This window comes from Acomys russatus, chromosome 23, assembly GCF_903995435.1.
Source record: "Acomys russatus chromosome 23, mAcoRus1.1, whole genome shotgun sequence".
NCBI classification, from domain to species: domain Eukaryota; kingdom Metazoa; phylum Chordata; class Mammalia; order Rodentia; family Muridae; genus Acomys; species Acomys russatus.
In genome coordinates, this window is record NC_067159.1 from 20,926,700 (window position 1) to 20,947,996 (window position 21,297).

The 21,297-nt window shown below is 37.2% G+C and overlaps 1 protein-coding gene across 1 annotated transcript in view; it reads left to right on the top strand.

Annotated features, from left to right (window-relative positions):
* Dpyd (dihydropyrimidine dehydrogenase) overlaps positions 1 to 21,297 on the top strand; it is an 877,326-nt gene that overhangs the window by 445,830 nt on the left and 410,199 nt on the right. Inside the window, 1 exon segment of the mRNA XM_051165995.1 lies at positions 1,236 to 1,451. Within this exon segment, the coding sequence (XP_051021952.1) occupies positions 1,236 to 1,451 (216 nt within the window).

Sequence of the window (21,297 nt, forward strand, 5' to 3'; positions counted from 1 at the left end):
TGCAAAACCAGAAACACAATAGCCTTTCAACTGGCAAGTTTGATGCCTTTTTGCATATTAAGTGAACTTGGCTCTGCTTTATAAGTGGTGGAGGGCTGAAAATGATTTCTATGCAAGTCATGAGAATCTTTATCTACACAAGACACATGCCTATAAAATTAAGGTTCTGCTCAAATAACTTTTCTTTTGAGTGATGATTCACAAGAGAACAGAGGCCTACTTTTGCATTAAGGAGCTCTGTCTATTCAGTAACTACTTTAGCTAAGAATATTTATCCTTTTTTTCCCCCAAGTATTTGTCTTTCATAGATAAACAGAAAAAGAGAGAAGGGGGTAAGAAAGGAACAGAGGAGAGTGAGAATGACGAGAGAGATGGAGTAGGAAGGGAAGGAGGGAGGGAGAGAGAGAGAGAGAGAGAGAGAGAGAGAGAGAGAGAGAGAGCACACAGAGAGAGAGGGAAAGTAGAGAGGACACAGGACCCTGGGCAAGAATGTTCTATCCTTTAGTGAGAAAGGTGCCTTAGTGTTTCCACTAAAACATAGCAACATCTTGGTTACAGTGGCCAATAGACAGAAGCTCTGTGCATTTCTAAGTGCCAACCGAGGAGTTTAGTGTAAACTGGTATTTGTTAAGCTTCTGAAAAAGCAAACTCCTCCAATTCTCGAGCGTGTTATTTCTTTTGCAATTAGAAGTCTCCCCATGGCCTACTTTCTTCATTCTCCAATATCCCTCTGAGGTAGGAAATGTGACAGCCTGCAGTCCCACTGCTGTACTGAGAGCTGAATAAGAGAAGAGACAAGAGCATGCTAAGGGGCCTTCTTGAAGCCACATCCAGAGCAATGAGATTGTTGGGAAATGAATTTAGACCTCCTGACTTACAGTGGCCTATATCTCAGCACTAAGACGTTCTCATAAATTAAGTGCAAAAAAGCTGGGCTAATGAAACCAGAAATATAAACTCAGAAATGATCCCCCTTTGTGTTTAAGTCTCAGTATGTTTGAAATAGAGTTATTTTTTTTCTTGTTTAATTGAATTTCCTTCTGTTTTTTATTCTATAGCATCTTTTAACTTTGAAAATGATGATAATGATGTATAATATTGCGGCACTGAAAACTGACTTAGTCAGTTTTTTTTTTTTTCATGGAGATAGACCATGCACTATGAGAGGTGGGGAAATATCATATGGCAGCTCAAGCACACTGCAAGAACAATCATTCCTACCTTCTTTCTTGCAGGCACAATATGGAACGTTGGTGTCTGCCCAGCCAGAACTACCCCTGTTTTATACTCCTATTGACCTAGTGGACATCAGTGTCGAAATGGCAGGATTAAGGTTTCCCAATCCTTTCGGCCTTGCTAGTGCGACACCAGCCACAAGCACACCAATGATTCGAAGAGCCTTTGAAGCTGGATGGGGTTTTGCTCTGACCAAAACTTTCTCTCTTGATAAGGTAAGAAAATATGTTTGAAGTTACATACAAACATCTAACACGTATTTTCACTGAAAGATAAATGTTGCATGATGGAAAGGTTGTTTTTTTAATGAGATATGATAATTAGTAAACGAGTTGAAATCATTAAGCAGAGTTTAAATTGCTTTAATTCTGTCTGTTCCACAGATAGAAGGGTGTGGACTATACTCTCATCTTGTATTGTCTAAGAATCTGTATCTTGACTCTAGCTCCATTGTTAAAATCCTTTTCTGGACAGCACAAAGATCTAAGTTCAACCCCCAACAACACATAAAACAGGTACAGTGGAGCATGCTTGTAATCCTAGCACTCAGGAAGTGGAGACAGGAAGATCAGAAATTCAAGTCCACCTTCAACTATGTTTCAAGGTCAGCCTGGACTGCATGAGAACTGTTTCAGAGACCTATATACAAAGAAACTGAACACTAGTCTAGTAGTGATTAAACAATCACTAGTCCCTGTTTTAATTGAATTGAATTTATTTTAGTTGTTTATATTAGAAGGATGTTGTATTGATGTTTGTCTATTTGCATATATTGGGTAGTGTTTTAAGCACATTAAACACTCCTATCTCGAATAATTTTATTCCCTTATGAAAAATGCTTTCAAACTCATTTCATCTGTATCTTTGAGATGCAGTGCATGTTATTAATACTTATAGTCATGATTTTGTGGGGTATCACACTAGAATTGTTTTTTTTTAACCTAATTTTAACCCAACAGATCCATCTTTCTCCATTCCTTTCTCCTCCCACTGCCCATGCCTTAAGTACATACTAATTAACTCTTACTGTCCACTTTATCTATGTGTGTAAGCTTGAGTAGATGAGTGAAGTCACGTGGTACAAGTCTTCCTTGTGACTGACTTATTTCACTTAACAATTTTGAGTTCTTCCCATGTTACTGTGAATTCAAGATTCCATTGTTATAACTGAAAAGTACTCCATTGCTTATCTGCACCATATTTCTGTATCCATTTATCACTTGATGAACATTAAGGAAGTTTTTATTTTGCGCTATTTTGCATAATGCAACAATTAATGTGAAAATACATTTTTTTGACATACTGATTTCATTTCATTTGGATATATATCCCATAGGGGGGGTGCCTAATAATATGAGAGTTTCTATTTTTAATTCTTTGTTTTGACATTATTATTTTGTTACTTGAACATGTGTGTAAATGAGAGCATATGTTTCAATTCAGATTTAGGAAAACAATGGATTTTGTTTGCATAAAAACCACTACATGTCTTAGAGACTTTCTCACTGCAATTTGTTGGCGGTGATAATAAGATTATTCCTCATGACTTTTTAAAGAAGAAAAAGCTATCCTTCCAAGTAGAATTTCCTGTAACATTATGGTTTTATGCTTTCATAAGGAGAGCTACATACTTAGGAAATGAATGAATAAGTTTGACATCAAATCCTCAGTGCATACATGAAAGCCAGTGAGATGGCTCAGGAAGGAAAGGTTATTGCAACCAAGGCTGGCAACTTGGTTTGATTCCTAGGACTGAGATGGTAAAAGGGAAAAACTGACTCCTAAATGATTTTCTGTCAGCCACATGAGAACTGTCAAGGATATACACTCACATGAGAACACACACACACACACACACACACACACACACACACACACAAGCAAACAAATCAATGGGAATAACTTTAAGCACATAAAACATGCTTCCAAAATTGTATGATTTATGGGATAGAAGAGAGACAACATCCTTCCATGGTGGTGAGTTAGAAGTCTAAGTTAGTATTTCACAGGCCATTAATTGAAAATGTTTTGGAAGACAAGCCTCATCAAGGTGGTTGGCACTAAGTTATAGCGAGTAATAATTAACGTATAAAAATGTGTGGATCTAGCCACTAAAGAGAGTTTCATTATTTAAATCAGCCTTATCTTTGGGCAATGAAAATAAGAGAACAAACATGCCCCATTAAGCTCATTTTCTCCTGCTTTCTTCTTTTACTGGGATCGATAGCTGACATTATTATCATTAAAGTATTATAGCTGTCTTAGTCTGACAGTTTTACAAGAGGCTGGGTAAAGCTGGGCCAGGCATCCAGAAAACCCTCAGGAGTCAGACAAATCAGAGCAAGAAAAAAAATATTTCTTGAGGTTCATCATACTTAAATTGAAATAATATATGTTGAATATCAAGCATTTAGTTAAATATTAAGAAAGGCTTTTGCTAAACGAACTACTGAATTTAACTGAATAGTTTGGATTTAGATTTAAAATATTGTAAATTGTGTCTAGACTTGTAGATCATTAACAGTGCATTTGTCTTTCTCTTCATTCTTTAAGAATTATGAAAGCTAGAATCAAATGTTTAACCAGTTGATTTCAAAACCCTCCAGTGCATTTAATGATATATTAGTCGTACTATTTAAAATACATACATTCAGGAACAGTCATAGGGGAGGGGAGTAAGGGAGAAATGGGAGGGAGGGAGGAATGGGAGGATACAAGGGATGGGATAACCATTGAGATGTAACAAGAATAAATTAATTAAAAAAAAAAAAGAAAATACATACATGTACACGGGAGTAGGAGTTATGGCAGAGGAATTGTCGGTGGTTAAGATTTGCTGTTGGCTTGCCAAAATTGAGTTCTGGGTCATCAGAGATATCGTTCCTTTGTCTGTTGGTGACTTGCAGTCACTCGTGACCCCGTGTCATTCAGGCACACGGAAGCTGTTTCCTTTATTAGGCTCAAGAGCAGAAATAAATTTAGAGACCAACTTCCCACTAAACCTCTAATTTGAATATAATCTATCCATTCAGAAGACCATGCTGCACGTTCACAGGAAAAGATAGAAACAAATACAAACTAAATCTGCCACATGAAACATAATGATGACCCCACTTCGTTTGTTTTGATAGTGGCACAAAACTGGTGTGCAAAGACTGTTTTAGGCTGACCTGTGCAAACTGTAATGACAAAAATAACAGTGCCGTCTTGCACATGAGTAATGGTGTGTCAAAAAAAGATACGTCCCAAACATAAGATTATAAAAAAAAACTCCCTTAGAGAACTAGTTCATTTCTTATATTATCCTTAATTACTAATAAAAGCCACTGTGAATTAATAATTACATCTTATGAGTCACTGTGCTTTCTTACAGATACTGTTGTACACAACATTTGAACTCTCGTTTTTCCCCACCTGACCTTTCCTAAAGAGGGGCATTAAAATATCACATATAATACATATGTGTGTGACATTACAGCAGACCAAATTGGGATTGGCCTTATTGTAATTTATGATGCCAATGCAAGGATCTGTTTAAAACTTATTATAATTCAGAATCTTGACATTTGAAATTTGGATGCTCATAATATGACAAAGGCTAGTCTGTGGAGTTTTGTTATCATATGAAATATTAATATTTCACAACACATCTTTGATGAAGTACAATTTGCCGAGCCTGCATATGATAAAGAAATTAAACGCTCACCGAGGGAGTTCAGTGAGAATTAGAGCCCTGCCTGAACATCTGCTGGAAGTTTCATTATCCAGTGCTACGCCAATGCGGCTCCCTTGTTTTCCTAGATTGACAGCTGAAAATTGCCCTGATGCCTGCAGCAAGTACATTTAGCTCAACGTTGCCCACCCCACCCCACCCCTTTGTTTTATTTTTGGGGAAAGAGTTGGAGGCTGCTTTTGATTTTCAAACTATATTTTTTTTATACTCTTGACATTTGTAGATGCCGCATTGAGGTCTAATATGCTGGAGCTGTGATAGGCCATTGACTTGTAGGGAAATGCCAGCTGATATCTCAGTAAACAGAAAAATTATTATTCTTCATTGTGCCGTCTGTATAAAAGCTGGGTGTGCTTTCTTTGGGGAGGCAAATGATCAGATTTTTAATGCCAAATATAAAAAGATCTGTGTTTGCTTTTGTGTTAAATAACATCAAAGATGGCTTTTATTAACTCTCTCTTCCTTCCCCAAATCAATCCTTCTAAGAATGAATGTACCAAAATAACTAGACTGCTTTCTTCAAAGTGTTATGTTTTACAAGAACGACAAGTGATATTTAAGACAAAATTATGAAACCATTTTCTTTATAAATGTACGTTTAAATTCCAAAAAGAAAAATAGAAGAGAAACCAACTTGTCAAGCTTGATTAAAGCTAAATTATTATGATGAAACAGAGAACAGTTTTACTTATGGGGAATCATACAAAAGGCTGTGGGCATCACATAAAAATAACACTTGACCTGGGCTCTCATTACATAAATAAGAAACAGATCCAAAAATTAAAAAAAAAAACATTTTATTTATGTCAAATGTCTGTGTAAATCTATCTTTGCATAGAGATACATATTCCATACTACAATTGTACACCTATACGTTAAGCACCTGATTGAGTTTTTAGTAACAAATGTTTTAAATTAGTATGTCCTGTTTTAATAAGTGCCAGGTGGACAAATAAATAGACAAGCTCATACTATATTATCTATCAACATTAAAACCTGAAAAAAATGAAGGTTACTCATTATTTCTTTGCAGTCACATTCTGGATAGTAGACACTTGGGTAAAATACAGACTTACCATATATCAGAATGCTGAGTTCACAGGAAGAGTTTGGCAAACTTTCTGCAAACACCTCACAAAAATGAATAAATAGATTATTTGCCACTAGCATATTGAGTTTTTTCCCTCAGCCGTTTGAACAGATAGTTAACACATAAAGCAACTGACTGTTCTGAGTATTGATCTCAATCACAGGAGAAAAGGCCAATTTAAAATTTCTCATCTCCTGTGTTGTTTTCTATACCTGTCTGAAACTGAAAACATCAGTGGCATTATTGCATGCATGAATGATGTTTTAAGAATGAGATCACTGAAGCCTTGAAAATGCAGAGGGTTATTGAGAAGGCAGAGAAGGAATCACATTGTATTAGGAAAATACATCAAAATAACCTGGTCTGACTATGTAAGATCATGTAATTCTGAGAGAAGAAACATAACCCAGTACGTTGGGGGTACGAGGGGAAAGGAGTGTATGCATGTGTGTGTATAAATGAGAAAACCAGAGGCTGACATCTGACGTGACTCCTCAATTACTTCTCCTCGTTATGTTTTGAAGCAGAGTCTATCACTGAATCTCAAGAGCACAGATTTGGCTACAGTAGCTGATCAGCAAGTCCCAGAGATACTCTTGTTTCCAAGTCCCCAGATCTTGGATTTAGAAATATTCTGGCTTTATTTTTTTAATTTAACATTTTTATTGGGAGATGAAAATCAAATCTAGCTCCTTAGTCCTTTGGCAAACTAATACATCAGGCCCATGAACTTTAACATTTTTAGTAACAAAAACTATGGTAAGTCTTTAAGTTGATGCAGCCCATTGTAGCTATATAAGGGTCTATTGTAGAAACTATTCCTTTTAATTACCCCAGCTTAGCTTTATCATAAGTCCAGTCCATGCTTTTTGGATGCTCTATACTGTGAGACATCATGATGTAAATTTATATAACTAATAAAAAATGTAGTTTTTAAATATTTTTATTATAGTTTTAATTTTGTGTGTATGTGTATCTCTGTCTGGGTGTGTGTGTGTGTGTGTGTGTGTGTGTGTGTGTGTGTCTGTCTGTCTGTCTGTCTGTCTGTCTGTCTCTCTGTCTCTATCTGTCTGTTTTTGGTCATGTAGATGTCCAGAGAATTAGAGGAGTCTACAACTGGAGTTATACAGGTGGCTATAAAGCACGTGAAGTGAGTACTAGAAACTGAACTTGGGTTCTCTGCTAGATCCATACGCATTGTTAATTTTAAAATATAATATATTTATACCCCACATAAATGAATTCCTTATAAGCATGCTAGTATACAGAAAGAAAGGAAGAGAACTTTGACCTGGAAGTCTATAGTGACCAATGCTTCTTCTACAGTACTATCTGGGCATATAGATTGTATTACAGTTTGCTATTGCTATATATATTGTTAGGATTTGTATAGACACATGTTCACTGAAACTTATAGAGTGTCTACAATATATATATATAGTGCTTTACTCCACTAAAACCCATGTTGACCACACTTTTTAAAGATAAAGTAATATTTTAAATTAAATAAATTACCTAGCTAATACAGTTATCTATTTGCATACAACTATATGTGATGGAAACTTGGGGCTGTATTTATTATATGTACATATTTCTGCTCCACATGATGCTTGTGAGACTCATTCATACGCTTGACCTCCATTGATAGTTGCCCAAAAGGATGTCAAAATGGTCTTAGTAAGAAATCTGGAGTCTCGGGTGGTGGTAGTATTATTGCTGAGGTGGCTGAGCCCATCTTCTGTCTTCATATCCTCTCATGTCTCATACTGTCCCAAGCTAATTTGGGCTTCCTTATAAAGTGGCCATGTTCCAAGGGGAGTGCAAGCTAAAGGGTCTTTTGTAGTAAACAACCCAAAGTACACTCTGTCAGTTCCACTATAATCTCTCAACCATGTTACACCTTCGTAGTAATCACTCATGCATTGAATAGAAGAGTGGGAAATAAATGGGCTACAGCAAGACAATATCAATTCCAAAATTCCAAAGTTACATCACAATGAGCTGTGGATTCAGATTACAGACACCTTTTTCAAATTGCCCTTCAGTGACTATAATTCACATGATTCCTATAGGCAAAATGTACCTAACCTTCCCAAGGATTCCCCAAATGCTATTTAATCATGTGATTTCATCATGATCATTACCTTTGTTCTTGTGGTCTCTGTTAGGTTCAAACACATAGAAATATAACTGGATTTGATGCTTCCTTGTGTAAGATAGACTGAAATAGAAAGACAAGTCATTGTTACTATACACCCAACATAGAATAATATGGGCAGGGGCTGGATACACGGCTCAACAATAAGGAGAACATACTTGCCTTGCACAAGGCCCAGGTTTGGGTGCCAACACCTACAATGTGGTTTAAAACCATCTGTAATTCTAGTTCTAAGGGATCCAACACCATTCTTCTGGCCTCAGCATGAATGATCCATACATGAGTACGCACACATACAGGCAGATAAAACGTTCATACACATAATTTTAAAACAATGATATGCTTAAGAGGACCACTTAGATATTCTTGTCATTCAAAAGCAATAGTCCAAGACAGAACACAATCCTCTGTCCATAGCAATTTTGAAATCCTCTATGCTGGATGTCTTCAGAGACAAAGGATGTTTCTTTCTTGAAAATTTTTGATGACCTTATCTATTTTACCTTATATATGTCTTTAGAATCATATCTATCTGTTAAACCTAGGATATATATTGTTGTGATAAAAATAAACTAGTAATTGGCATGAGCATGATTTGATCAACTGCCAATTAACTTGTATTACTTAATTATCCTGAGCAGCCTGCAATAGCACTTTCCAAGTATTGGAAGTAAAACTTGTATTATAATTCATTTGTATGAGTAAAATACCTATTAGAGTAGAAATGTATATCATGTGTGTGAAGAATAATCCTTGGTAATGGCTCCCCATTTCACTGTTCTGCTTCTGATTCAGCATTCTGAACTATTGATTCTAGAATTTGGCACCTACTGGCTCCTTGTAGATAGCCAGAAAAGGGCTCTATTGTCAGCCTAGTAGCATCTTCAATATGTCTCTGCCAATAAACAGCAGAAGCCTACTATTCTACCTCTTTGTTCTGAACTTTCCCTCTTAGTCTAACATTGTAGTGTTGTAACCATAGAACTAATTTTGTGTTTGCTGTAATTCTTTCTGAAACAGGTTTCTTTCTATCTTGGGCAACCTTGCTTTCATAGTGCTGACTTCTTCAAAATCTTAGAACTCTGCTGTCTACTTGAGAGATTCTAGTGGGAACCGTCTTACATATTTCTAGAACCTACCAAACTGTCTTCATGATATGATCCTCACTATAAAGTGCTTGAGATTCTTCTGTCAGGGAGAGATTTAATTATTAACAATAGCTTTATTTTCTAATACAGCAGTCTCTGAGCACTTTAGTTGCTAAAGTTTTCGCTTAGCTAATTAAATACGTCCTTCTTAAGCTTTTATCTATCTTACAGTTCCTTATTGTATTTGTACAGAGATACTCAACTGCCTAGCATTCTCTCTAGACTCCCTTAGAATCACAAATATATTATATACTTACTCTTCTCAATTATATCTGGCATGATTATCCTGTCCAACTGTAATTCAGGTTGTTATTTTCTTAGCCCCCAATTTAAAAAATGTTTTTCACTACATTTTAACCCTGTAGAAAGTTTGTTGTACATTTTCCCATCTTTGCCAACCGCTTTTTCTTCATTTACAAGATTCCCAATCTCATAGCTACTGTCATCTGCTTTAGAATTAGACACCTAAGCACTTGAATGATTTCCGTATCATTCGGGGTATTACTGCCTGTTGAGCTCCCAACCCAGAATTCAGTGGCTCAAAAAATAGCAGCAAGATGTCTGGTCATCTCTCTTCCATTTGAAGGCTGTTCAGGGCTCAGCTTGAAACATGTTGGTTGTTCATACCTGTGCATTTGCAGTCATTTCACAGACTTCTTGATCATAGGATGGCCACCAAATAACTCTGCATGCTTCTATTTCTACTGATGAAAAGAACTCTCAAAGACAGTTTAAAGAAAGTTCATGTGCTCAAGAATAAACACTATGTTTTAGTAGTTTGCAGGAATCCACAATCATGTCACCACAACCTCGCTAGAACTATTTCCTTCCTGATACATTGGTCTTCCTTCTTTATCTCTAGCACACAGGCTCTCTTGTATGTGAAGAGTGTGTGACATGGCAGTGGCTCTGTCTTGGAATGATCTGCATTCAGACTTAGATTTGAATGGTCCTTACTTTTTATATGCATTTCAGATGATAGTTAGCAAGTAATTATTAATTGGAGATAGGTTCTAGGTAAGGAGTGGGACCATGTGTCCACTGTTTTCAGCTCTAGGACCTTATCTGGTACAGACCCAAACAGACCCTGTGCATGCTGCCTCAGCTCTGTGAGTTCATATGTGTGCTTATGCTGTTGATTTAGGGGGCTTTGTTTGTTTGTTTGTTTGTTTGTTTGTTTGTTTTTGTTCCTCCACACCCTCGGATTCTTATGTTCTTTCTGATTCCTCCTCGAGAAACTTCCCTGAGCCCTAAGGGGAGGTATTCCATGAAGACTTCCATTTTAGGTTTGAGGGTTTCAAAGTCTCTCACTCTGCATAATGTCTGACCTTGGATCTCTATTTGTTCCCACCTGCTGCAGGGAGGAAACATCTCTGATGATAGCTGAGCAAGGCACTAATTTATGAGTACAGGGAAATGTCATTAGGAGTAATTTTCTTACTATGGGTTTTTTTTTTTTTTTTTTTTTTTTTTTTTTTTTTTTTTTGGTCATTTTTCTTGTTTTGTAGCGGTTTTTATATTTGTTGTTGTTTTGTTTTGTTTTTATGAATAGTAGTATTTGTCTTACTCTAGGTGTATCCCTAGGTCTCTGGGCCATCTAGCCTTAGGTTTTAGTCATCCAAGCAGTGTGAGGTATGGGTTTCATCCAGTGTAGAGGACATTAAATGAAATCAGATACTGTTCAGCTTTGCCTACAGGCTTTGTGCCAACATTGCACTAGCATATCTTGCAGGCAGGACACCATTGTAGATCAAAGGGTTTTGGGTTACGCTGCTGTTTACATTTTCCCTTTGGTAGCATTGCAGAGTACCTTCCTGTACCAAAGATGCTAGCACACAGGGATGAAGGCTCTATGTAAGCACCAGGTCAACCTCTCCATGTTCAGTGAAGTAGGTATGTGTTATCTATCATAATGGAGCCTTGCTGTCAGTGTGTGGAGAGCAGCTTACAGCTTTGGTAACAGTCCTATTGAACCCTGGTGGCCAACAACTCAACTAGACGTAACCTAACCTTGGTACTGGGAGCTTCATTTGCTAAAAAGAAATGTTCAGCTCTGTTTCCTTGTCATTTGGCAATTTCATTTAGATCACCTTCATATATGTGTTATTTTAGGAGGCTTTGAATGTATTAAGTTGTCATAGCACCTCTCAAATGGCCCTTCATTTTTGCTGTTTCTCCATCTTTTACCTCTCTTGTGCCCCACTTTAGGCCACCTCCCTCCTTAATCTTCCCATTCCAGCTCCCCGATGCATCTGTAACTATCTATTCTATTACTCTTTCCTCGGGAGGTCTATCCCACCATCCCCATTCTCTTACTCTATACCTAACCTCTGTGGTTCTACAGATTGTACTTGGTTATCTAATATTAACTTAACAGCTAATGTAAGTGAACATATTTGTCTTTCTGAGTCTAGTTACCTCACTCAAAAATATTTTTTTCTAGTTTCATCCATTTACCTGCAAATTCCATTTATTTATTTATTTATTTATTTATTTACTTATTTACTTATTTATTTATTTTTGGTTTTTCAAGCCAGGCTCTCTCTGTGCTGGTCTTGGTTGGCCTTGACTCCCTTTGTAGACCAGCTGGCCTCAAACACACAGCAATCTGCCTGCCTCTGGCAAATTTTGTTTTTTAAATGGCCAAGGATTGTTCCATTCTGTAAATGTACCGCATCATTATCCATTCATCTACTAGGGACAACTATGTTGTTTCTAGTTTTGGGCTATTTTGAATATGGTGGCAATGGACATGTTTCGGAGTCTCTGTTGTCAGATGAAGCATCCCTTGGACATATGCTCGAGTGGCATTGCTGGATCTTGAAGTAGATCAACCCCTATCTTCTTGTTGAACTGGCACACTGGTTTCCATAGTGGCTGTACACTTTGCATTCCCACCAATAATGGGTGAGTGTTCCTCTTATTCCATATCCTTGCCTTGATGAGGTACCGTTTGTTGTATTGTTCTTAGCTATTCTGATGGATGTAACATGAAATCTCAGTTTTGCATTTCCCTGATGACTAAGGATATAGAACACCTCTTTAACTGTTTTTAAGCCACTTGAGTTTCCTCTTTTGAGAAATCTTTGTTTAGAGATGTACTACATTTTTAATTAGATTATTTGGTTTTTCATATGTAGTTTTTTTTAATTCCTTATGTATTTTGGATATTAGCCCTCTAACAAATGGGTATAGTTGGTGATATATGAGATAAATGTCTTTTCCCATTTTGTGGGCTGCCGCTTTGCCCAGATGATGGCATCCATTGCTGTCCGGAGCCTATCAGTTTCCTGAGGTCCCATTGACTGATTGTTGATTAGAGTATCTGTACTAATTGTGCTATGCTTAGAAAATCATTTTCTGTGCCAATGAATTCAAGATTACTCATTTCCTCTTCTATCAGATTCATTGTATCTGTTATTATGTTTAGGTGTTGTTAATTTGAAGTTTAGTTTTATGCAGGGTAGTAAGTAAGGCTCTATTTTTATTATTTTACATGTAGCCACCCAGTTTGTCCAGCACCATTTGTTGAACTTGGTGTATTTTTTATTCCAGTGTATATTGCTGCCTTTCAAATAAAAGATCAGGTGTCCATACGTGAATGGATTTGTGTCCACATCTTCAATTCAAATTCCCTGATCAACATGTCTGTTTTATGCTAATACCATGCTGTTTTTATTACTATAGCTTCATAGTATAATAGGAGGTCAGGAATGGTGATAACTTTCACAGATCTTTTATTATTCAAGAGTATTTAGCTATCCTGCATTTTTTGTTTTGTTTCTCCATATGAAGCTAAAAGTTGTCCTTTCAAAATTTGATTTGTGAAAATATGTGTCAGAATTTTGATAGTGATTATACTGAATCTGTAGACTGTTTTTGGTAAGATGGCCAATTTTACCTTAATATAAATATTAATGATCCATAAGCATGGGAGATCTTTCCATCTTATGATACCTTCACCAATTTTTTTCTTCAGTGTCTTAAATTTTTTATCACACACGTTTTTACTTGCTTGGATACCCAAGCTATTTTATATTATTTGAGGCTATTGTGAAGGTATTGTTTCTCTGATTCTTTTTCTCAGTCCATTTGCCATTTGTATATAGGAAGGCAACCATTGTGAGTTAATTTTGTATCCAGCTACTCACCTGAAAATGTTCATCAGTTATAGGAATTTTAGAGTCACTTACATATACCATCATATCTTATGCTAATAAAGATACTTTGACTTCTTCCTTTCCAATTTGTATCCCTTGCTTCTTCTGTTGCCTGATGGAGCCAGCTAAGACTTTAAGTACTCTACTGAATAGTTATGGAGAGAGAGGACAACCTCACCTTGTTCTCCATTTCAGTATATGTTGGCTACAGGCTTGCTGTGTACTGCCTTTATTAAGATGAGGTGTGTCCCATGTATCCCTAATATCTCCAGGACTACTTTATTAGGAAAAGGTGTTGGATTTTATCGAAGGCTTTTTCTGCACTTTATGTGATGATTGTGTGGGGTTTTTTGTGTGTGTGTTTCAGTTTGTTTATAGTGCTTTACATTTATTGATTTTTACATATTGAACCATCTCTGCATCTTTCGGATGAATACTAGTTAATCACGGTGAATTACTTTCTTTTAATGTGTTCTTGAATTTTGTTTTTTTTTTTTTTTATTAATTTATTCTTGTTACATCTCAATGTTTATCCCATCCCTTGTATCCTCCCATTCCTACCCCCCCCCATTTTCCCATTATTCCCCTCCCCTATGACTGTTCCTGAGGGGGATTACCTCCCCCTATATATTCTCATAGGGTATCAAGTCTCTTCTTGGCTACCTGCTGTCCTTCCTCTGAGTGCCACCAGGTCTCCCCCTCCAGAGGACATGGTCAAATGTGAGGCACCATACTACGTGAGAAAGTCGTATCACACTCTCCACTCAACTGTGGAGAATATTCTGACCATTGGCTAGATCTGGGAAGGGGTTTAAAGTTTACCTCCTGTATTGTCCTTGGCTGGTGCCTTAGTTTGAGCGGGACCCCTGGGCCCAAATCTGCCTATCATATTGTTCTACTTGTGGATTTCTAGGACCCTCTGTATCCTTTTATTTAGGGGAAGGCATCCTATTGGGACTCTAAATGAGAGACGCATGGGAGAATAGCAAAATAAAAGGATACAGAGGGTCCTAGAAATCCACAAGTAGAACAATATGTTCTTGAATTTTGTTTGCAAGTATTTTGTTGAGAATTTTTGCATCTGTGTTCACAAGAGAGTTGGTCTGTAGTTTTCTTTTTGTTGGATTTCTGTGTGGTTTTGAGTATCAGGGTAACAGTGACCTTATAAAACTTGGGCAGTGTTACTTTTGTTTCTGTCTTATGGAATAACTTAAGGAGTATTGGCATTCACTTTTCTTTGAAAGTCTGGCAGAATCCTGTGGTAAAACCATCTGGCCCTTAGATGGTTTTTAAGTTTGTAGATTTTAATTACTGATTCTATTTCACTGTTTATAGATCTGGTTAAATTGTTTGTTTGATCTTTATTTAACTTTGATATGTATCAGGGAAATTTTCTATTTCTTTTAGGTTGTCTTATTTGGCAAGTACAGGTCTCTAAAGTATGTCTATTATTTTCTGGATTTGCTCATTGTCTGTTTCTATATCCTTTTCATTTCTATTTTTTTAATTTAGATATTCTCTGCTTTTTAACTAATTAGGATAAAGGTTCATCAGTCTTATTGATTTTCTCAAAGAACCAACTCTTTGATTCATTGGTTCTTTGTATTTTGCTTGACTGTTTATTTGGTTTTGGTTCTGCTATTTTATTGATTTCAGCGAGGAGTTTGATTATTTCTTGATATATATTACTTTGGGGTGTTATTTTTTCCGTCTTTTTTTCTAGAGCTCTTGGTTATACTGTTAAGTTACTAGTATGAGATTGCTCAAGGATTTTTTTTAAATGTAGGGACAAAGGACTGCATGCTTTCCTCTTAGAACCAACTTCATTGTGTCCTATAAATGTGGTACGTTGTTACTTCCATGTCATTTAATCCTGAAAAAATCTTTAATTTCTTTCTTAATTTCTGTTTCTCCCAGTTTCATTAAGTAGTGAGGGGCTTAGCTTCCATTGGTTTGTAAGCTTTCTATTGTTTTGTTTTTGTTTTTCTTGATATCCAGTTTAGTGTATGGCGGTCTGGTAAGATGGATATAGGTTGTTATTTAAATTTTCTTCTACCTATCAAGACTTGCTTTGTGTCAATGAATATAGTCAATTTTGGAGAAAGTTTCATGAACTTTGGATAAAATGTTTAGATGAAATAGTCTGTAAATATCTGTTAGGTCCATTTTGTTCTTAACATCAGTTAACCTTCAGTTTTTCTTCACTTAGTTTTATTTGGATGACCTTCCAATTGGCAAGACTGGGCTACTGAAGTTTCCCACTATCACTGTGTGGTGGTCCATATGTGATTTAAGCTGTAGCAGTGCTTATTTTATAAACTTAGGTGCCCTTGTGCTTGGTGCATAGATGTTATTTGTGGGTTTTTTTTCCTTCAATGAATACATAGTGTACTTCCCTTTCTCTTCTGATGAGTTTTGGTTTGATGTCTATTTTATTTTTTAAAATATATTTTATTAATTTATTCATATTACATCTCAATTGTTATCCCATCCCTTGTATCCTCCCATTCCTTCCTCGCTCCCATTTTCCCCTTACTCCCCTCCCCTATGACTGTGACTGAGGGGGACCACCTCCCCCTGTTGTCTATTTTATCATATTTTAAAATGATACACCAGTTTGTTCCTTAGGCCTATTTTCTTGGAATATTTTTTCATACTTTTACACTGAGGTAATGTCTATCCTTGATGTTAAAGGTTATTTCTTTTAGATGCAACAGAAGGATGGATCCTGCTTTCTCATCCATTCTGCTAGTCTGTGTCTTTTTATTGTGGATTTGAGAACGTTGATATTGAGAGATATCAATAATCAATGATTGTTGATTCACATAATGTTGTGCGCTCTCTCTCTCTCTCTCTCTCTCTCTCTCTCTCTCTCTCTCTCTCTGTGTGTGTGTGTGTGTGTGTGTGTGTGTGTCTGTGTGTCTGTGTGTTCTCTTTTTACTGCTGCTCTAAGATTACTTATTCCTTGTGTATACTTGGGTACAGGTAACTTTTTCCCCCTGGAATCTTCTATAGGGTTGTTATTTATAAATGGATATTGCTTAATGTTTTATCATAGAGTGCCTCATTGTCTCTATATATTGTGATTAAAATTTTACTGAGTATAGTACTGTGGGCTAGCAACTGTAGTCTTTTAGAGTATGTACAGCACCTGTCTAGGCTTTCTGGCTTCTAGCATCTCTATTAAGAAGTTAGATGTTGATTGACATCTAGGTTATTTCTAGATTCTGGCTGTTACAAATAAAGCTGCTATGAATATAGTTGAGCAAATGTCCTTGTAGAATTGTGGGACATCTTCTGGGTATATACCGAGAATTGGTACAGCTGGATCTTGAGATAGAGCTAATCCCAGTTTTCTGAGAAACCGTCAGATTGATTTCCAAAGTGGTTGTCCAAGTTTGCACTCCCACCAGCAATGGAGACATGTTCCCCTTTCTCCACACCCTTGTAAGCATGTGCTGTCACTTGAGGTTTTTGTGTTAGCTATTCTAACCATTGTAAGATGGAATCTCATAGTTATTTTGATTTGCCTTTCCCTGTTGACTAAGTTCATTGAGGATTTTTAAAAATACTGCTCAGCTGTTCTAGATTCCTCTACTGAGAATTCCCTGTTTAGCTCTGTGCTCCATTTTTAATTAGATTATTTTGTTTGTTGGTGTTTAATTTTTTGAGTTCTTTATATATTTTGTATATTAGTCTTTTATCATATATATGATTGGGGAAGATCTTCTCCCAATGGATAGAGTGCCTTTTTGCTCTATTAACAGTGTCCATTGCCTTACAGAAGCTTTTAAGTTTCATGAGGTCCCATCTATTAATTATTGATCTTAGAGTCTGAGCTTAGTGTTCTGTTTAGGAAGTTGTCTCCTATGCAAATGAGTTCAAGGCTGTTCCCCATTTTTTCTTATAATAGTTTTAATGTGTCATGTCTGGTATTATGTTGAGGTTTTTGATTCACTTGGACTTGAGTTTTGTGCAGAGTGGTCAATAAGAACCTATTTTCATTTTTCTACATGCAGACATCCAGTTAGACCAGCACCGTTTGTTGAAGATGCTTTCTTTTTTCCATTGTATGGTTTTTGCTCTTATGTCAAAAGTGAAGTGTCTGTAGGTGTGTGGGTTTATTTCTGGGTCCCTCAACTGAAGAATGGATAAAGAAACTGTGGTACATTTATACAATGGCCTACTACTCAGCCATTAAAAACAAGGAAATCTTGCAAGAAAATGGATGGGACTACAAAAGATCATCCTGATTGAGGTAACCCAGACACTGAAGACAAGTGTGTTATGTATTCATTTATAACCATTTTAGCCATTTAGTACAGGATAAACACGGACCCAAGGGAGGATACTTAAACCTCCCTCAGAAGGGGAAATAGAATAGACAGAGGTTGAGGTTGAAGAGAGGACACAAGGAGGAGAGGGAACACAGAGAAGAAATAAGGATGGAGATCAGACCTGGGGAGAGCTGGGGTGGGAAGACAGAAAGCCTGAAAAGAAAAAAGAAACTGTGGATGAGGGCATCTCCAAGACAAGCTGGAAACCTACATCAGAAGTGGCCTCTGAAAGGATATGAGAAGGACTCTAGCTGAGACTCATAGTAGAAGGGGCCATGAAGAATGAAGAGGGTACTCTAATTAGACAAGACTCATAGTGGAGGGAGGAGGGAGTTCCTGATAGATGTGGCTACTGGGATTTCCCAATAAAATGTGTTTCTAGGTATTGTGCACTGATACTAGGAATGAGGAAGGACTGAGCATTCTGAAGAAGTCCAAAGGGGGGAGGAGAGCAAGGTATTCTACCAAGGTCTGTTTAATCCTCTAGGAATGGCGGTAGAGAGTGAGGAAGGGTCACAACAAGTAGCAGGCTACAGAGCTGAGGGTGAGCCCAGGGGATTAGATAGGACAGAGAGGATGGAGAGTGAAGACATGAAGCTTACCTACCTGCTTTTCTAACATACTTGGTTTTCTGGAAGGCTTGAGTGATAGTTTTCTATGAAATGGCTGCTGGAGTCAGGGGCTGGGGTATCTGTATGACTGGGAAGAAAGGTTGGGGAAGTTCTTCATGATCCACTGGAGATAGAGGCACAGAGGATGGGGAAGTCGCAGAAAGTTGTTCTCCAGTGAGATGGAGATTAGGCTGGGGGGCTTGGATTTAGAGGAGAGGAGGGAGAGGTACACATCAGTAGTCAGGTTATCTGCTTTTCTGGCCCGGGTTCCCATAAGTTCCCAGGAAATGTCTGCTGGAGTTAAAAGCTGGGATAGAGCAACTTATTGGAGAAGGAATTTTGGAGTGAGGATCTGTGTGATTCACTGAAGATGGGTTATAGGAAGAGGGGAAATTTCAGTGGGTGGTCTGCTACAAAATTGGAGATGAGACTGGAGGAGTAGATTTGGAGAAGAGGAAGGAGAGGTGAAAATCGGGAATTAGTCTACCTCCTTCACTGGCTGGAAGAATACACATTTCAGTTTGGGAACTAGAATAATGGAATGATTTGGACGAAAGTTTGAAGGGAAGATCTTTGTGTTCCTCTGGAGTTAGTAGCAGAGAGGAGCGGCAGGTCCCAGCAGATGGTCTGACACAGAGCTGGGGATGAGACTGGGAAATTGGGTTCAGAGGATATGAGAGAAAGATGAAGATTTGCAGTTTGGCTACCTGCTTTCTTGGCCAGGGTCCAGTGCATTTTTAAAAAATACTTTATTCCAAATTTAGGCTAGTTGACTATAAGGCAGACAAATCAATTTTCCAATATAATTACATCTTCACCTCTTTTCCATTTCAGGCTGTGATTTCACACTTGTTAATTAGCTAATCATTTTGGTAGAATGGACAAGGTGAGATTCAAATAGACTTTTTAATAATGTAAATTGACATGTACGATTTTGATCTGGGATAGCTAGTAGGTGAACCTACTTTGTAATGGAAAATACCTTATTCAGTTTCTTTCTTTCTTCTGAAAGCAACTGGTGGCAAGGTTAATGGAAATTCATCATCATTGTGGCTAACAGAACTTTCCTTAAAGTTCCATGTAGTCCTTTGAGGAATTTGTTTTGCCTCACATAAAGCATTTGTGGGTTTTAAACATAGGCAGTTAAAATGTCTGCATTTGAGAGTTTATAGAAGATAAAGTCTTCGGTTAAACCGAATATGGATTGGAATCTGTAATACATCCCTTGCTTTTGTATTTGCTTTTTAAAACAGTTATTTTCAGTACCATGGAGGGAGATTCTTTATTCTTCTTTACAGATTTTAAATATGAAACTATGGCTACTTTACTTCGAATTTTTACTAGATATTCCTATGTGGCATGTGTTGCTGTATGATTTATTGAGCTTTAGCGGAATTATACTGCTCTCCATACATTTTTGTCTCAGAGGACTTGCATGATGTTCTGTATTCAATCTGCAGTTCTGAAGTAAGATATCAAGGTACAATAAAGTGTCATTAACACAGGCTAAAACTTGATAGTTTTGAGAACAATATCGTCAACATCCTCTAAGCCAATTTCTTCTCTATTTCTGTGTCCTCTTTTGTGTCTTTCTCCTTCATGGAAACCAATGCCCTTTTACACTCACTCAGCTTGTGGTTCTACACATCTGGTCACGGCATCTTGTGGGTGTGGAACAGCTTTTTACCTTCCTTCTGCCAAATGCACCCTCCTTAAAAGTTAAGTTTCACTCAAATACATCATTATATAGTCTTACTTTTGTGAATGCACATAAAGTCACTGTCATTGGAGGCCTCTTTCTGATGCCCTTATATAGCCTCATTAATTCTCATTCAGACATTTGTCAGGCATTGACTGTGTGGTGTGTATGTGTCTGTGGATCTCTGTATGGGTATAAATCATCTTTTTCTCTAAAAACTGTTTAAATTCTAGTTCTCAGTGTAGGCACACCAAAATGTGCAAGATGATTGAATGTTAACATGAGACAATGAGAACCCTTGAATGAGAATATTGCTTGCTACGCTGTGCGACCTGTCTCTTCCTTCTAGGCAGAAGTAGCAGGGGCATAGTCATGGTCATGAGACTGCCGGGCATATTTAAGATGCGTCACTTGTCTCCTAAGATGACATATGCAGTGGTTGAGATGATGGGGAAGGCCCGTTAGAGTAGGAATTTAAATGTGATTGTGTGGATAACAAGGACACTGAAGAGGTTTTAAGAAGAGGATTTACATAATTCAATTTGGAAGTCACAGTTGACTATAATATAATTCCCACTCAACTATTTTAACAATGACTTCCACTTCTCATGCAAACTCTTTTCCAATAAAACCAATTTAATCCCCAGATTTGGGTTTGTGTCATCTGCATGTTAGCTTTACCATCCTTCATTCATGAGAAGGCAATGTTTGCTATTCTGAAACAGTCAACCTGGGTTCTCTGTGACTACATTAACTTCTAGTTACCATTCTCTTCAGTTTTCTGAACTATTCCTATTTTTCAACTAAGTAACTTGAGATAAGATGGATGTGCTAATAGTTTTGTTTAATTTCCTGTGACTTGCAGGCCTTGTAATTGAAGGTGTCTGCAAGAACCTGCCAACTGCCTGCTTCTGTGAGCCAGCCAAGATGGCTTTCCTTTGGAAGGTTACACATGGGTTGGCAGTTTCATAAATATTGTACTGGTAACTATTACCAGTATATAAAAGCTGTCTTCATACACACACACACACACACACACACACACACACACACACACACACACACAAACTTCCCAATATATATGCTCATATATGTTTTGTTTGTCATGCATTTGGGGGCCAGAGG